Below are 18,448 nucleotides of genomic sequence, written 5' to 3'. Positions count from 1 at the left end.
GCACCGGGTTGGAAAATCCGTCGCTCACGGTAGCTTTTGCGCTGACATGTGCTGCGAAAGGTTTTTCCCGTCCAAAGGGGGTGCAAAAAGGGATTCCATTGTATGTATGTGTGTGTGTGTGTGTGTGTTTTTTTTTTATGGTAGGATCTCCACCACGTTCCATATGGAAGGATCTCCACCGCTTCTGGCAAACTGTCACGCAACGGTTTGTTGTCCGAGGGAAAAAAGAAGGAGTCAAATTTCCGTTCGAGAGTACTTGAAAATTTTTCCAATATCTTTCCCATACAGATTTGACAAATTTTGGAAACAATGAGTGGCAGGATGATCAATGTGAGATTCTAAGTTTGTTGCTTGATCCAATAAAATATAATTGCGTTTCAAAGTCATTGTTAAGTCTTTCATATTTCTTACAACACTATTCTCATCATACATCCTGCATTATCGAAAATTTAGTTTCCCAATAATAAGTTTCAGGTACAGAACCTTTTTACATTGCGAACAACAGCAATAGTCGGAGCAATAAAAATCGACCGGCGGACAGGGAGTTCTCGCGTTGCAATCCCCGTATGGATTTCCATTTGGATTGCCGTGAGTCGCTTATTGCATGGTTGAGATTTTGCGCTTGTATGCGCCCGCGTCCGGCCCGCAAATAGTAAGGAATGGGGGAGAGGTCCAAATGTACGTTTATTTTCGAAATTCGATACTATCAACAACATGCGTGCGGTTTCAGGCACGGAACCGAGTGCGGAGGGCATGGGCCGCCGTATAAATATTCATGCCGAATGAATGTTTTCCCTCAGCAGTGGCTCCCAAGTTTTCCTACCTGCTACCGAGCAACCCGGCGCCCCCGGGTTCTCAGTCCGGGCCTGGGCCAGAACATCTGATACAGCCGCGGGGAAGCATTCCGTTTCGGCATTTGATGTCAAACTTAACCGCCATGATTGACAGAGGCAATCTCGTATATTTTCATAGCGCTAGTGTCCAGGCGAAGGGTAATTCGGGGGACGAACGCCATGGCAAAGACTTATTATTTGCTGGCCCACTTTCTTCTGCTTCTTGCGCTGTATGGAAGAGGACTTTTTATTTTAAATTTAATAGAGAATAGTCTCATCCATTTACAGCACCTTGCATTGTTACAAAATACAGTTTTTACGTACATTTTTCTTCTTCAAGAGAACCACCAGATTTAAGTGAAATATTTGAAGGAGCATTTTTATAAACCCCATTTTTAATACACTTGAATTTACTGTGGAGAAAAAACCCCTAGGTTTCGTACGGCTCTTGGTTTTATGCTGATTAAAATATGAATTACTTAGCCCACGGGTAGCAACGTCGCCAACTTCGGAGGCTCTTTGGTCTACTCCCACCCCAGGCCGGTGAACCGTACGTCCCCTCGCCACCAAGGGGGCTAATTTTAGCCCGCGGTCGATATTTTTACCCACACTTTTCTTTGGAGCACAAAATTTAACCGAAACGAAAGGGAATGATAATCGTGCACATACACGGCCCTACAGTTTAATACGATATTCATTTAATTAGCTGTCAGACGGAGAGTGAAATTTCCATGCTCTACCATGGTAAGCGACAGTATGGGAGTTTTTTTTTCTTCCGAATGTTCTACCGTAACCTTTACGTTGAGGGTGGAAATGGTGGCCAGGTCATATTTTGGCACTGTTTTCCCCTTTGGCAGTGCTTCATTTTCAGATCCTCTTCCACTGATGATGCTGGAAGGATGGTGGTTAGATCTGTGTGCGGCAAGGCAGTGTAAGAACGAGGGAGAAAGAAAACGGTCTACGAAAATGAGGTTGGTTCCATTCAACACCGTACACCGTCACGGTTACGACATCCGCATCAACGGTCAATCTTTGTCCTTCGTCCTTTTGAAAAATGTCCTCCGTCATGTCCTTTCACCCAAAGGTAGATGTTCTGGGAAAAACTCTAAAAGTACGGCACCAAAAATGGTGTTGCAGAAGAAATTTTTCACTCTCCCACCGGTAACCGGTTTTAGTTTTTCTCGACAACAAAAGGGAAAAACGATTGTGCTGCGCGTCAAACCAATTAAACGAACTTAAAAGACGATCAGCCACCCAACGATGGAAACCGGAAACAGCAAAGACACGGGCACCGAACAAAGCGGCTGCAAATTAGGACGAACAAAACCGAAATGAAAAATGATTTTTCCAGAAGAAAAGCACCCACCACCGAGAAGGCGATCGAACAACAACATGTGCACACGGCAGGCACCGGGAATCAATCATCGGAACGGTCTGAAAGGTTCGCAACATTAACGAGCGTTTGATGGTGAAACAGCAACATCGAAGGAAGGGGGGAAGAAAAAGGCGAACGGGTGGTGGTGGTGGACGCATTAAGACAAGCGACAGACAACATCTTTTCCTCCGAAACGCGAGCATGACGCGGAAGTGAACCAAAGGCAAAGGAAAGCACACCGAGTCGCATCGGCATCGGCGGTTCCAACATTTCCCCGGGGGTGGAAAATCATTATGTGTGGCACGGGGGAAGAGGGTGGCGAGGGTGAACTGGGGAATTCTCTAAACACTTCAAAACCCCCACCAACACTAGCGCTCGATCGATCGAAGAAATCGATTGAAGGAGTGCTCCCGAATCAAATGGAATCGAAATCAATTAATAAAAGTCAGAAACATAGCCGGATCAGGCGCGATTGAGTGGAGCTGAGGGAGGGTGGAAGGGGAGCGGGAAACATCTTTCACCGCATCGGCGTATGGTGAGAAATCACCGGAAAGCAACGCCTGTTCGCTGTCCGATGCAGAGAGACGAACACGCACCGGCCCGGCATTCCTCATTTTTCGTTCCAATTCGGAAGCATATTTTTCCTCTTTCAGGTGGAACTATAAAGAAAAAGGTTCAGGAGAACCAAAAGGGGTAGTATTACGTGAAATAGGTTAGGGAAAACATACACTACGGAGTGTTTAAGAGATCTAGAACCGGTTTTCGGTGGTAATTTTGTTAAATCATCCTCCCTCGTTGGAATAAGAACATCACCACTAAACCAAAACGACTGTCTCTCAACATATCAAATGTAAAGGCTGCAGAAAACACTCAACCATCGTTGTATTTGTTCACTTCACATTTACGCTTCTTTGTAGAGAGGTTTACTAGAAACACTACAAGTGGAAATCGTGAAGGGAAAACTCCTTTGATTGCTTACAACAACACTGATAAAAGATCATATTAAGAATTAATATGAATATCAAAGAAGAAAGGTACTAGTGTGCAAAAATGAATACGACATTTTAAACACCCGTTTACAGACCATGACTGCAACGGCCTGAATTTCCAAGAAATTTTCATATGTTTTTACTATCAATATCCGTTGTTTCTTGATTCGTTAATCTGCACTATAATCTTGAAGCGATTAATACGATATCAAATAATAAAAGTAGTCGGAAGAAAGGTGCTATAACAATTTTAGAAAAGTTAGAAATAGATGTTCGAAAAAGAAAGAGTTAGGCAGCAATAGCCCGGCAAATAAAACGACCACAGTCAACAGTGTGGACCATCATCCAAAGCAAAGATAATTTGCGGAATTGTGATATTCCAAACAGTATTGTGTTCGTAAGTAATAAAATATTAATAAATAATAGTAAATAACTAAAACTATACAGTAGTAATAGGAAAACTCACTTAACTGTACTACAGTGCAGCGTTCCCGACCCAAAGCAATGTATGAAGTTTGGAAATAAGTAAATAAATGTTAACATTTATAGTGATTGCACGACAGCAAAATTCCATTCAGCACTTTGACAGCGTGAGCCAGGGCAAGATCGCGCGACAACACCTCCACCGGGATCGATTAGGTCACCGGACAAATGGAGCCTCATAAATACCACAAAAGGGCAAACGGAAAATGGCAGCAAATTAAAATCAATACCGTCGCCGTGCGGCCTCCTGCCCGTGAAGCCGATTAATAAAGCCTTCCCAAACGCGGACCGGACGGCGGGCGAGCGGGCGGGCGGGTATTGGCTCGGTTTCGTCGCCCACCAATGGATGCCGTGACATATTGTGTTTTGTGTGTATTCGGGTCGGACGAAGGGGTCCGCTACGGGTTGTGGGTGTTTCTTTTTTTTTTCTTTTTCGAAGGAAGGGAAAACTTTTCCTCACCGAGAAGGAAAAACGCTGAGCTCGGGAAAAGGCAACGTGACGACGGGAATCCCGTTTGGTCGTACCAGTTTCGGAGTTTTCCTTCCGTCCGGGTGTTGCGATAAGGAAGTGATAGTTGTGAATGGTGCCTGAATTAGGACGCTCCGCGTGTCGGTGTGTGTGTGTGTAAGTCGGTGTATGCTAACACACACACAGAGGTACACGAGCCGCCCTAGGGAAGGCGATGGAATGAGCCATATACAGCGCCATCACCACCACCAGCTGTGAGAGTATGTTGGTGACAGGCAGGTCCTTCTCAGCTGGGAACTCGCGAAGGAAACACGCACCGCTGGGTGTTCGCGTGTTTCTGTGTGGGCAGGAAACCAGGCGACCAGCCGTGTGGGAGTCGAACGTCCTAGGAGAAGAATAGCGAAGGAAAAACACCAGCGTGTGGGAGGGGAGGGTGTCTGGGAGGAGCTGGGGGAAAGGGAAAACTTATACAACCCGCAGACCGTTTCCGTCCAAGATGGTTTGCTCCCCAAACGCCAGCCAGTAATGACTCTTTCGCAATCGAAAGTCTCTCAATCGAGGGCGAGAGAGAAAGAGAGAGAGGGAGTGAGAGAGGAATGTGTTTGTGTGCGTCCCCAGGATGTGCGGATTGCAAACGAAGAAGTGCAAAACCAAAAGAAAAAATTGGATAAGACGAGCAGGTAAAGTGATTTTTCCATCACTTCCACAGGTCTCCACAGCAAATCGTTGCGCCTTCCAATGCCCCCCCTCCCCCTTCCCCTCCCCTCCCCATCGGTCAGACGAGGGTAAGCGCCAGCGGCACCGGAGTGTCATTTCTAGAAGCTATATGTTAATGATATGAAGCTCACTTTTTCGCTGCCCCGTTTTCTGTCCCACTTATCCCTCGCCCTCGATTGGGACCCGGAAAACGTGCGGGCGGAAGGTGTGATATTGAATAACACCAAGTAAAGGTATCGCAGGATAAAGTCATGGAATCGCAAACCACCGGAGAGCAAGAGCAAAAAAAAACCGTGGAACAAAAGAAAGGAAAACGAAATACCACAAAACACTGCATTCACAAATATCGAGTTAAATCAAACAGATACACTTGCCGAAGGGCAACGGAGTGAACGGAACGATATCCTCGCGAAAAAAGGGAAAACCCGCGTGCTTGAACGAACGGGAAAGGTGGGAAAAGAGAAAGCCTACAATCGGCATGAAAATGGAACTCCCTTCGAATGGAGGAAGTTGTGTTTTCTTCGTCCGTCCATTTCCCGTCATTTCCAGTACCATTACTTCTTCCCCGTGGGGGAGCGGGTGGGCCGAGACTGGTGGTGGTGGGTTTTTTTTAACAAGGCTTTAGCTCACCATCCAAAACGATGGTTCAAGCAGGGGTTCGGCTAGCTGTTGGGTGAATGAATTGAGCAATAAAATCCTCCTATGCTAATGCCTACTCTCGATGAATGATGAGCCTGGTTCGTTCTGCGGGAAACGCAATTCTGGGGGCCTTCGGGTTTTCCCTCCACCGTCGGTGCGTTTCCCAAAAGTGCGATGAGGGTTCTGCGGTCCTCCCCGTTGTCGATAGGTTTGTCTGATTTCCTCCCCCTTCCTGGCCGGGTTCCCTTGATCTCTCCAACCTTCTCCCGCGCCAAGCGGGCTCTTTGTACGTGGATGCTTGAAATGGATGCCGGAGCTGTTCCTTACCCCTCGACCTGCTCGGGTTTTTGTATTCTTCTCAGATTTTCTTCACTTTTCTTTTCTTTTCTGTTCCCTTTCTCAGCTTTTCCGTTTCGCCAAGCACCACCCAGCGGGAGAACGGGTTCCCTGCGCCGGAATTGTTCGCCCGCGAGATGCGAGATGGATCTGCCAATATCTGCCGCTTATCTCACGTAACGGTGATCATGTGGTCGATGCTTGATGAAGATGGCATCAATTCATCTCCCCCGCACCGCACCGCACCGCCCCCACACACGCCCCGCGCCAGTGGAGAGGGAGCCCGCGTGCAATCTGTTACGGTTTACTTGCGTCGTTTTTATCACGTTTGTCCCCATTGCTCATCGCCGAGCGTGTCTCCCTCGGGTAACTGATAAACCAACGTTCGTTCCGGAACGGCAACAACGAACGAGGAGAAAGCTAAACCCATCGATAAACAGCGCACGGCAATTTCGGACCGACCTGGGCCAGGGGGTCTCTGGAAGTCGCAGCGTGAAGTATTGCTACTTAAGCGTTTGCCGCCTCGTCACCCATCCGTTCGGCGGCCATTACTTGCTCACCATCCAGCTTTGCCTTATCCTTGTCCACCGTTATCTGACGTGTGACGTGCTGGGGCAAGCAAGGTTGCTGACGTTGATGAATTTGTAGCAACCCATTAAAAATCTCCACAACCCGGGGATGCCGTCGTCCTGCGTAGGAACAGGAAAACCAAGCTGCACTGCACTATACTGGACAGAATCGACCTATTAACCAGAAGTTGTCTTTGAACTTATTTGAACTGAACATATTAGACATTCTTGAGCTTCTTTTTCATGTTTTCCTATAATAGCTGGGTTTTAGATACAAATAAGTTGGTATTAGAAATTGTTACAATATCTGTTCTTGTAACGAACGAATAGTTTTATAACATCACGATATACAACTGCTGCATATCTATCAGTGTCACAAGCAAAAATATCATTCATTCTTTAAAAACTGAAAAAAGGAACACCCAAAACGATTCTTCCCACGTGCAAAACCGCCTTTCCCAACCAAACCACCCCCCCCCCCCCCCCCCCCCCCCCTGTCTTGCTACTACGAGACCGAAAAAACCCATTTTCATTCCCTCCACTAAGTGGCTCTCTGGGTAATGTTAGGGAAATCGAGTCTCTTCCAAGGCAAACAAAAAACCAGAAAAACAACCTTTCCCAGCGCAAGATCATCATCACTCAAACAATTCATACCCATTTTGGCAGGTTTTCCTTTCTCTTTTCCTTTTCAACTCTCTCTTTCTCTCTTTCTCTCGCTCTCTCTCTCTCTCTCTCTCGACCCCGAAATGGAGTATATTAGCATAATTTGTTGTAAAAGTGCCGAATTGGTCTCCAAGTGGGGCAAGGAATAATGTGCTCTAAGATTGGGTACTTGTATGTGTGCGTGTGTGCGTGTGTGTCAGTATGCGGGCGACCTGTTTTACCCTTGCGCCAACCTACACACCTATGAATGGCGAAATAGAGCATTCGGTAGGAATGGCAGATACTCCAGCACCTTCCCGACCTGGCAGTCAATGGTGCTTTTTTTTATTCAGCATTTCAAATGAAAGAGATCCTTACAGACCCCCCACATTACTCCGGTTTAGCGAAAAGTCCCAGCCGAATTCCTACACAGGGGCACGACAAGCGAGAGAGACACCGAGAGAAAGAATGAGTCCTGCAAACTCCCGTGGGTAAGTCCTGAAGAGAGAGTGACTAGTGCCGAGAGCGTGCGGCTCCACCGTGGGCTCCAACGTTCCATCGGTATTGGTGAAAGGACTACCGTCAGGCTGCTACTGCTGGAAGTTCCTCTATTATCTTCGGTCTTACAAGTTGAAGTGAAAAAAAAACGAACAAGCTAAACGCTCCCCAACCTTCATAGTCTCTCCCGTACTCTCGAAATTCTCGATCTCGCCTTAGTGTCTCTCACTGCCTGAGCCATATGCCTGCGTACCGCACTGCCTCTGCCTGCAGCCCACGAGAGGAATTTGGAAGGTCTGAATTTTATTATTATATAATTGATGAATGGGATGTGCTACATCTCGCCGATATTGCTCCTGGATCCTAGTGCTTCTACGATCTTCTTATTTTTCATTAGACTCTTCTCCACACCTGGCCTAATGGGGATGGAAAGGACGATCGAAAATCCCCAAAAATGAGGCACATGTGATAGAATGGAACCTCTGAACATATACGGACCTATAAGCACCTGAAGATTCCTCCAAAAATCATTTGGTAACGCTTGGAGCATGGAGATTTCATACTAATCCTTAGTACATAAACCAAAAACTTAAGTCCTACATGAGTTTTCATTTGGTCTTCTTCAAGGGTACATATGAATAAGAAATGTCAGAAATAGGACATAAGACGCGTTGGTTAATCCGTTCAAAGACACTGAAGTGTTTGGTGAAATGTTAGGTACCTGGAGATCCGGTGCCGAGTTGGGCTGCTCCAGATCGCACGCCGAAAGCCACGGATTGATCCGCGCTAGCGCTCCGTCTCCTTCCGTATTGTCTTCTCCAAATTTGCCCAACTTGCCACTCTGACTGGCACTGCTGCTCTGTTGACCGGTGCCTCGCCGAGCCCCCGAAATAAACGCAAGCGCCATCACGACCAGCCCGGGTCCTGGCCGCATATTGACCTCGGGTTCGGCGGCGCTAGCATGGTGCAGGCCCGCTTGAGACGCGCTTGCGACTCGTGACGACCTCGGGGCTCGGGCTCATGGCCCCATCATCATCCTCCGTGCGCGAACGTCCTGTTTTTTTTACTTGGCCTTGCTTAGTAGCCTGCCGCCCGCCAGCCCTTCCCACACTAGCTCCTCCTTCCGCTCCTTGCTGCCACTCCTCTGCGCAACGCTTGGTGCCCTCCGATCGTTCGTTCAAGAGCACCCGTCGCTCCGGTTGCTAACGGTCCCTCTTCCAGTACTGCCGCTAGAGGTCGGATCGCGGGGGATCACTAGCCTCCGCCCACCCCCTCCCTGCTGGCGACTCTAATGCCCGCCCGCCTTCGCAATCGGGACGGGCCCGCACTGACACTGGCCACCACGGGCGACGACACACGCGGCAAACACTGCGCTAACACTGCACGACGGCACTGGCACTACCACGGAGCGGCGGTTGGCAACCTGCGACGACTGGAGCTGCTTCGGCTGGCGCTGCTGCTCCTGCTGCTTCTGTAACAACACTTCCACCATTGGCACTGCCGGGTGCGACACAATCGACATTAGTGACTTCCTTCCCATCATCATCATCATCATCATCTTCTTCTTCGTGATCCTTTCCATCATCATCAACACCAGCATCATCATCATCAACACCATCGTCGGGTGCAGCAACGCTATGGCCAACTTCAACTCCGGCACCGACAGCACCACTAACAGGAACAGTAGGGATGGCCCGCCCGCGGCCATCTTGCTACAGTTTTCGGCTTATCCATGCACCACGCGGAGTCGACCACTGAGTGGCACACATACTCTCACACATACACACACACGCACAGTCCTTCTTGGCCCCTCTTGATGGGTGCTTGAATCCGATCTTCGTTCCGATCTTCCCGTGCGCTGGCGGTTTTGCTTCACAGTCTCACACACTCATATACACACATACACTCCCAACCACACTGACTTGGTTGTCCCCTCGAGCGGATGCTGCTATCTGCCATACTCAAAAACTACTTCCGCAAGAGGCGCTACGAATTCCGCTTCTCGTCACCGGACACGGTTGGTCAATTCCTTTTCGCTTTGCCGCCACCTCAACCTGACCCCGGCTCCCTTTACACCTAGTCAGATCCGTGTCCGAGACCGCCACTACACACCCGCACACACACCGCGCGCGGTCAACCCCTTTTGGAAGCGGGGCAAGGGAACTAGTTCTGGCCGAACTAAACCAGCACAGAGCGAAACACTCGAGGCAGCAGCAGCATTTTGCCGTTTATCGCGTCGAGTCGAATCACTTGGCTGCCACTTGGTGCTGCTGCTGCTGCTGCTGCTGCTGCTGCTAGTAGTTCCACTGGCGCTGCGAGATGGCGCGACCAGCAAAGGGTTTGCGTGCGCATTCAATCGATAACATCACTCATGCGTACTGCGAGGTCGCACTGATTGCGGGAGCGGAATCACACGACTTCGGGGCGAGCGAATCGACTACCTCACTGGCCGCACCGTCCAGGCAGGACTGTGTGCATGTGCTCCGACACACTACTAGGACACTCGGCCGCTCGGAGCTGCAAAAACCCGAGCCCTCTCTCGCTGTCTCTTCTCTATTTCTGGTGCTCAATATTGTTTGGGGTCGGCAAAGACTTCCTCTATTGCTTCATCTAACGGAATGCGGCCAGGTTCCGTCATCTCACCAACACGCGCCAACCGACCGAGAGATGGCATTCATAACAAGGACACAAACATACACACACGCACACACACACGCACTCACACAACATTTGACACACAAGCGTTCTCAGTCGGGGGGAGGTTTGCTCTCCACCGCTTTTTGGCAAGGACCTTTTCGGAGCTGAGGAACACTCTGAGGCCGTTACGCTTGACAGCAAGGAAATGGATCACGTACGTTGGTATGATATCTCGCTTCCCTTTTCGGTTGCCGTTCGATCATTCCCCATGTCCATGTATGTTCTGTTTCTTGTGCGCACTGGTAGTAGTTTTTCGACCGATTAATATCTCACTGTTGTTGCCTGAAAGGCAAGGAAGTTAGTCCCCTACAGCAACACTTTGACATGGTCAAGTTCGGCAATCAAACCGAAGTTTACTAGATTTGTCCTGTTTTGGGGCGCTTCGATATCAAACCATGCATGAATACATCCAACAACTGTCCTTAAATTTACCAAAAGCATCGAAGTCTATCCTCCTCCGTCCAACATTCTCGGATGCAACGAGGAAGTACAAGAAAGCAGGGTTTTGGATTTGTCTTGACGCGGGGAAGAAAAACGTGGGCAAAGGACTCCATTCAACCGATCGTTTGTCATTCGGCGTTGAGTCCGCGGTACCTAAACGTCACTGCAACATCCGTCGGTTTGCGGACACATCTGAGCTCTGGGCATGTTCTCTCGAGAAAAACAGAGAAAGGCAGTTTTGGGGGCGAAGGAAAACGAAATGGATCCATCGACCATGAGAGAACGTGAGCTGTTCTCGCGTGGGCCTTCGAGGTTTTCTCCACCCGTGTTGTTGGTGGTGGTTGGTGCTGCTGAGTGGTGGTGCCATTGGTCCGTGTCCGGGTTGTGTCCTAGCTGGGCTAGTAGTGGTGGTGGTGATGGTGGTGCAGCAGATCACCCGATACGACACGACGATGATGGTGTTAGACGATAGAGCGTACGGGCGATGATAACGGTAATGATGATGACGATGATGATCACGATAATAGCAACAAAATCCTAGAAACTCGTTCCCCCACCCCCCGACCCCACGCGGGACGGTTAGAACCGTTCCTTCGCTGACGTTTTCTTGGGCACATTCCCGAACGTCAATCGAAGAACCATTCAGCGTGTCGGCCACATCCTAGACACATCCGTCAAAAGGACTCGGATTGGAACACTGTGCACTATTCTACCCTCCATTCACTAACACACACACACACACGAGCATACACGAGCACGCAGTCACACACACACACAAACACCCATGGTCTTGTAGGCACGATCCTAACCACTTTCACGACCATTCATCGCCTTCCCACATCCGCTTTGCCAGAAAAGGGCACAGATGCCCACACTTTTCCCACGATTTGTTCGGATAATGACCGAATATTCCCCCGCATCCCCGCTCGCGCCTCCACCGGGCGAGAGTTTTTCCGATTCCGATTCGTTTCGATTTTTTCTTCCTGCGTGACACGCGCTTTTTCCCGTTTGGGGAATCCACCAGGGTCCAACTTATCGATTACTTCATCGGTCACCTCAGTTTTTCCGAGCTCCGGGAGAAAAACGGAACCACTCGGGGTCACTGGCACTGGCGCTTCCAGCTTTCGGCAGCTAAAGCGAAAACAACCGAATAAAACAATTGGTCCTAAAGTGGTCCATTTGCGGGGCTGGAAATTGAGTCCTCTTTGCGGGTTAGAACGGGAAACGCGAGCCCCGATTGCTTCACGTCGTTGGCCGTGGCACGGTCACGGGCACGCACAAATTTTGCGCACGTACACACACACACACACGCACAGACCTTTTCACGCCAGCGAACGGGCGCAGTCACGGGTAGCTCGCGAAAAAAGGGAAAAAAGGAAATTCACACGGAGGCCCACAAACGCGAGGAAAACGCACTGCTGCTACCTGCTGACCTCGACGCTCACTCACTGGCCAAACTGGCGTACTGGTTTCACGGGTGACTTTTCCAGCTTCGGTGCTGCCAATTCCGCTACACCAATACTGGCGCACCAATACCGAAAACTCTCTCGCTCCCTCTCTCTCTCTCTTGCTAAGACCCGTGTGTCCTTGTGGGTGAGAATTTTCCACTCTCGGAGTAGGTTTCCCCCGGTAGGAAAATTCTTCCCACAGACCATTACCGTACTGACATCCTGAGAGACGGACGGGACTACACTTTTGAGCCACACACACACACCAGTACGGGAAGTACTCTCAATCACAATACGTCCGTCCTTATGTTCGGCACGCACACAAACACGAAGGCACCCCCAACTGTCAACTGTCGCGAAAAAGGACGAAAAAGCTCCCATCTTCCTAATGTGCGTGTGTGTGGTGTTTCGCCGGAAAAACCTCCTGTGTGATTCAAAATCACCGTTACTGGGTCAAATTCCCACCTTGCTGCAATTAAAGCGGCGAGTCAATAAAATTCGCAGTTACTGGTTTCACTTAATTCGATCGTTAAATGAATCACCACTTCGAGGTACGGACCACCGCTGGGCCAAATTAGCTCGCAAGATATTCAACGCGAATCGGGTGCGGCCTGTTCTGCCCGTTCGAAAGTCATTTCGCTCGAAATCGCGCAACCGTCGGCAATAATGAGTCGTTGATGGTGTATACAGAGTATAAAAATCCCATGTCGAATGGATGTACTCCCCTGGCAAACACTTTTCCACCCAGCCCACCTGCTGGCAAGCATCGGACGTTTGCCGGACGACGGGAACTCGGAAGAGAAGACCGGTGGCAAGCGTACAGCACACGCCCAGCAGGGAACTGCTCCGGACTTTATTTAGATCTCGAGCGTTATTTAATTGCGGCGTTGAAAGTCACGATTCACCGCCACAGCCGAGGACCGAGCCGAATGAAGCGGCTCTGGCAACTGCCATCCGGTCGGTACGCCGCGTGCCGGAAACGATCGAGATGCGATCGATCTCGACTTCTCGGTCTCCTTCCCGGGGAACTGGTGGGGAGAGTCCACGCTTGCACCCAGCAGGTTTGGTCCGTTTCTGGCTGACTGCTCGGAAAATCCATCGACGTCGGGGTTTGAATTAGGAAAACTGCAGTGGAGCATTGAAAAGCGCAGCAAAGGGTCGGAAAGCTTTTCTGAAAGCTTTTCAACATGGCGTCAACTTGGGTGCAATTATTGTGTACGCATGGAATTATTGTGTAGGATCGTTGGATGATATTTCGATGCCTGCAAGTCTACAGTAAAAACGTTGGTTCCGGTTCAAGAAAGTTTTTAAAATACATTTCTTTTAAAACTAATGGCAAATGTACCTTTTCTCCGTTATTTGTTTTGTTTCAACATCCAATTAAATGTATTAACTAAATGCTTCATACACAACATAATTTCCACTTATTCACCGTATGTTTATTCGCTAGAGAATTTTTAAGAACTTGTATTGTATTTAATAACATTTGAAAAATATTGTCGGACGTCGGTTATTCAGTAATCGGAAGATCCGTGGGCTCGAAAACAAAGTTTCAGAACTTTGCTGGATCTTTTTAACGAATTCCAGATTGGAAAAAATGTACAATTGTAGTACAATTTTGAACCCCAATAAGTTTTCAATTCCAACATGTATGGATCCAATTTATTTGATTATTTACTTGTTAACTTCAAATTTGGCACCAATCTCATATGTGTCGTATGTTCGAGGTTCTGTGGTAAATATTGGTTAAATGTTCGATTTAACAGACGTATGAATGACATCGACGCTAAATAACAACAACAATATCCATCGATGCCCGACTAATTTGTATATCACAGATTCAATTAGAATAGATTGTGATTCAATCTCCTAGTCCTACTGCTATCTCTCGCTCGACTAGCGGGTGCTCTTCGAAAGCAACATCTCTGCCGCGCAATTTTCGGTGACCTCCATGACAAAATGGCGACGGTGGCACGAGATGTTCTAATTTTTTTGTTTCACTGCCAACCTGAGTAACCTGTTTGGCACGTTCTCCGTTGGTTCTAGCCGACTTGGGTTGTTTGTTTTGCATCACTTTTACAACTCGTCCTGTACACTCCGTCGCGCTTTGCCGTTTGAAACCGCGTGTGCTCTCGAAGAGGATACAACCGGTGCCCATGTGACGAACGGTAATGCGGTCGGGATTGTGTCAGTGGTTGTCACCCCAAACCAGCTGCCCTTGAGACAACGAAGCGCCACAATAGCAAATGTCCTCTAATGTTGATCATTTCTCCCAATCGCCGCGGTGCGGATGCGTTTGTGCATCGATCGATGATCCTCAGCGCTGCGTGTTGTGTTGATCAACCGATGAGTGCCGGGTGTGGGGGGTCTCAGCACACAGCACTCCGTTTGTCTCTTTCGCACCGGGCCCAACTCCAACTCAACCCTCGTGCATTAGGGGTTGATTTGATTAAGCCGGGTTCGGAAGCACCCCGCTTCGCATGCGTAAAGCTGGCGCAAGACGAAACGAGAGCCCGTCTGCCGGCAAGCGTGCGAGTGCGACGGACGATCGAGCAATTCGTGAGTGCCTCGGCGCGTTGAATCATCCCGATGGCGGTGGCGGCCAACGTTCCGGCAGCGTTTCGTATCAGTTGGTAAAGTTCCTTCGAGCAAGTCGGTGTTCTCTCGGGGCAAAAAGCAGGTGCGTGTGAGTGTGTGTGTGTGTGTGGTTGTGGGTACAGTGTAGTGTCCTTTTATAGGGGTTTTATTTTCTGCTTCTTTCGATATATTATCGTATGCAATCCGAGGTGAACGGAAACGATTACCTCGGGCTCGTCCTACGAAACGTCGGAAATCGCAAGTTAATACCAAAAGTGGAAGCATGGTTAGATACATCTCGTGCAGTGACTACATACTGGCCAGATTTGGACAGGCACTTATCAATCGAACGTTGGTTGAAGGATTTAAGTTCGAACAGTGTGTGACTCATTGGTTAAAAGTGTTTGGAATCTGTTTTGGATGAAAAATAACTGTGGCAAATGAAATGTGGTTGTCAATTCGAGAAAATCAGTTCATCATCGGAAATTTGTGTTAAAGTTTCTCCGCGAAAAAATTGTGCTAAACTTTGAAGGACAGCGTGAATGATAAATGTACATCTACAAATTTCTTCAACCGAGTGTGAATTCAGTTTGGTGACCCTTTTAATAACGCGTTACGGAACAACCCAGGGATACTTCCGATACCTCCGGCCACGATCAGTTCTCGGCCTCGTGGTGGCCAATTTTCTCTAACCGACCGCACTCCACGTTACGTCACGTGGCGGTTTCCGTCCGATCGAAGTTGCGCTTTTCGGTAGAATTTTCGGTGAATCTAAAAATAAAAATCAGCAAACATTTCTGTTCATCTGTCCCGCCCGTGGTGGGGTTTTGCTGCTCGGCGCGCGGATCATTTGTAGTTGGCCTGTTGGTCCGCGACCGTTGGCGTATATGTATGTATGCATGTGGTACGCGATCGTTCCTTTCCCTAGGAACTGCTTTCCCTTTTCCTGTGCTTCCCAGGACTCTCGGTTTCCATCCGCGCCACGACTGGTGCGCCTTCGAAGGAAAGGAAAACCTCGCTTTCCCCGTTTCCCTCGCGGTTCCCAACTTCCTCCTTCCGGTTTCCCACCGGGCAAACGACAAGTGTGTTGGTGAATGTTTAAGATTAGGTGTTGATTTCTTTGTGGGTTCTGCTCTAGAAAGTACTTGTTGCACAGATATTCCTACAGTTTGGCCAATGTCGATGTAGTGTTTCGTGTGTTTGTTTTTCGATTTTCTTTGGTGGGGAAATAAACTCGGGCGCTCCTCACTGGCGAAACCATCCGCATGTTTGCTTCATTGATCACAAACGCGTAACCAAGTGCCAAAAATAAAAGAAGACCAAGGTGTTTTGCGCGCTCGTAAAAGCCGCGGTGACAAGTGGCAAAAAGGCGTGTGCTAAAACGGTTCTGCTTTAGTTTGGCGATAACTTTTCCACGCACGGTGGAAATGTTTCCCTCCCACCTGGCCTGGAGCAGTGTGGTGCACAGTTTTTCATCCATTCGAGATTGGCATATTTTTAAACATTTTACGACATAATCCCGTATTCTTCCCATTAGGAATCATTAGGTGAACGCCCGCGGTAAAGAAAAAAGAAAAAAACGGCAAGCATTTTCCCACCGGAAGGAGAATACAGAAGGTGCGCGTTTGCGTAATCGGAGGAAGTGAAGTAGTGAGTGCGAGTAACAAGTGGGCAAGGAAAGAAAGATTCCGGTTGTTGAGAAAAAGCTTCTCGGCTGAAATCGGTTCACGCACGCAACACCGAACGTAACTCTTCGGCACCCGTTGTCAACTTCTGTGCCTTCTTCTGCTGTTTGGCAAGGTAAGTCAAAGGAAACCCCGCTGGTCAGGGACTTTTCATTAAAAAGGAACTTTGTAAGTTGTGGGGAGAGTTTTAAAGTTTAAATGTTGGCTTTGAAACTCAACAAACGTTTCTCTGAGGAAAAATGCAAAACTATTTAAAATCTAAAGATATCGACTCGTGGTGGACCTTAATCATCTCAGGCATCGTATAAGTTTGGAAAAAGAAATAAAATAAGAGTCGAGAAGGGAAAAAAGGAAACGAGAGTACAACACCATTCGAAGGCGAAACGGCCAAACACATACGTCCCACGAACTGTACTAAAAATACGACTATCTCTGCCTGCGTCCACCGCCACGCAGCCGGTGAGTTTTTGCATGCAAAATCGGCTTTATCTTGCCTCGAAAACGCAAACCAAACCGAACCCGCGCAGAAGGGGGTCGCGCGAGGAAAACGGGCCGCGCGTTGCCGCGATTGGAAAAAGGAGCCTGATGCTGTCTTCCTTTTCCCCAGCGATCTCTTCCTTGCTCAGGGCAGAACGGATCAACACCCGAAGGCACGCAAATGCTGCTCCACCAATAACGTTTTTTTTTCACGCCTTAGATTCGCCCGCAGATAGACCTTCCCGCGGGGCAAGGGAGGGGTGTGTGCTGCCTTCACACCCGAATGTTTCCTTTTCCCACCTTTTCCTTGACCGTAAGCCCGTGCCAGGAACGGGTTGGAACGGAGTGGCGGAGCGCAGAGTTTGGGTTGGGTTTTTTTCTTTCTCCAAGCTCAGAATTCAATGGTTCGGAAGTAGAGTTGAATAAACTCGAGCCAGATGCGCCCGCAGCGTGTTGCAGTCTTTCCTGCATCCTTCTGCACTCGACCTGATCCGCTTATGGCCTCTGCCCATGAGGCCTTTGGGGAAGCTCCAGTTTCGAATGGTATTTTTTCCGTGTTTTTATGCTCCTCCCTTCCATTCTTTTTCCATCCCCCATTGGTGTTGGGAAGCTTGTGGGAAGCCATTCGGCAAAACTTGTTAGTTGAGTATTTAAAGAACCAAATTTATGGCTGCATGTTTTATTTTTTTCTTTTTGCAAAAAGGCGCGCGACCTCTTCTGGATCCTTCGATGCCCGCCGTTTGACCCACGGTTTGAGTGCAAATTTTAGCATTTACCAATTCACAACATCATAATCCCCGAAAAGGAACTGTGTTTGAATACCCATTGATCTTGCTTTTGGGGAAGCAAAGAACGAGTTTTTCTCCAAACAACGCATTCGTGCACACGCTGTCTTCGTCTTCGAGCTTTTGGTCGAAGGACTGCTTTTGCGACGCTCGAAACTGACCAGACAAAACGAGAACCTGAGTTAATGGAGGTGAGTTTAAAGACACTCCACCAGAACGCACAACGACGTTTCCAACAACCACCACTGCTAGCGATCTGGAGAAACCTGTTTAAATGAAATGCTCGGCCGTACGAGGTGCACCGTTGAAGAGTTCTCTTATCGGCAAACGAGTTGCGTCTTCCTAGATGCCCAGCTAGAACCGGTAGGCTCGGGAAAGGCAAGGCTCCCGGATGCGCGCGCGACGTTGGAACGATGAAAAGCGAAAACAACCCGCTACGGTGGAGGCAAAATAGAACATCGTCCAAAGCGAGCGGGTTCGAAAGTGAAGCGTATATTTAGCGGATTTGGCGGTTAGTGGTTGCCGCGAATCTCACGCGGGATCGGCGGAAGATCGGTCGGTACTTCGCGCCGAACGCCGTGGAACGCGTGTTTTCCTTTTTTTCCTTCCCCGAACGCTCCGTTCTCACTCCGCACGGTCGAAGTGCGCAAACGCGTACTTTGGGACGGAGAGGTTTGTGTTTGTAGAGATCCGGCGTCTGGGACGGCGGGAGGGGAGGGACGTGAATTCAGGGATAAAGTGGGACGCAGCTGTTCAAACACCCACGCAACAAAGACGGATCGTTCATT

At 48.8% G+C, this 18,448-nt stretch overlaps 2 protein-coding genes across 2 annotated transcripts in view; one reads left to right on the top strand and one right to left on the bottom strand.

The window, feature by feature from the left end:
• Positions 1 to 8,484, bottom strand: part of LOC131266295 (uncharacterized) — a 32,389-nt gene extending 23,905 nt beyond the window's left edge. Inside the window, exon 1 of the mRNA XM_058268743.1 lies at positions 8,272 to 8,484. Within this exon, the coding sequence (XP_058124726.1) occupies positions 8,272 to 8,484 (213 nt within the window). The remainder of the gene's footprint in view (positions 1 to 8,271) is intronic.
• A 7,599-nt stretch (positions 8,485 to 16,083) lies between these two features.
• Positions 16,084 to 18,448, top strand: part of LOC131266511 (PDZ and LIM domain protein Zasp-like) — a 44,800-nt gene continuing 42,435 nt past the window's right edge. The window contains exons 1-2 of the mRNA XM_058269061.1: positions 16,084 to 16,097; positions 16,251 to 16,513. The gene's annotated coding sequence lies outside the window, so the exon portion shown is untranslated. The remainder of the gene's footprint in view (positions 16,098 to 16,250; positions 16,514 to 18,448) is intronic.

The sequence above is a fragment of the Anopheles coustani genome, chromosome 2, assembly GCF_943734705.1.
Source record: "Anopheles coustani chromosome 2, idAnoCousDA_361_x.2, whole genome shotgun sequence".
NCBI lineage: Eukaryota > Metazoa > Arthropoda > Insecta > Diptera > Culicidae > Anopheles > Anopheles coustani.
This window is presented reverse-complemented; position numbering and strand designations above follow the sequence as displayed.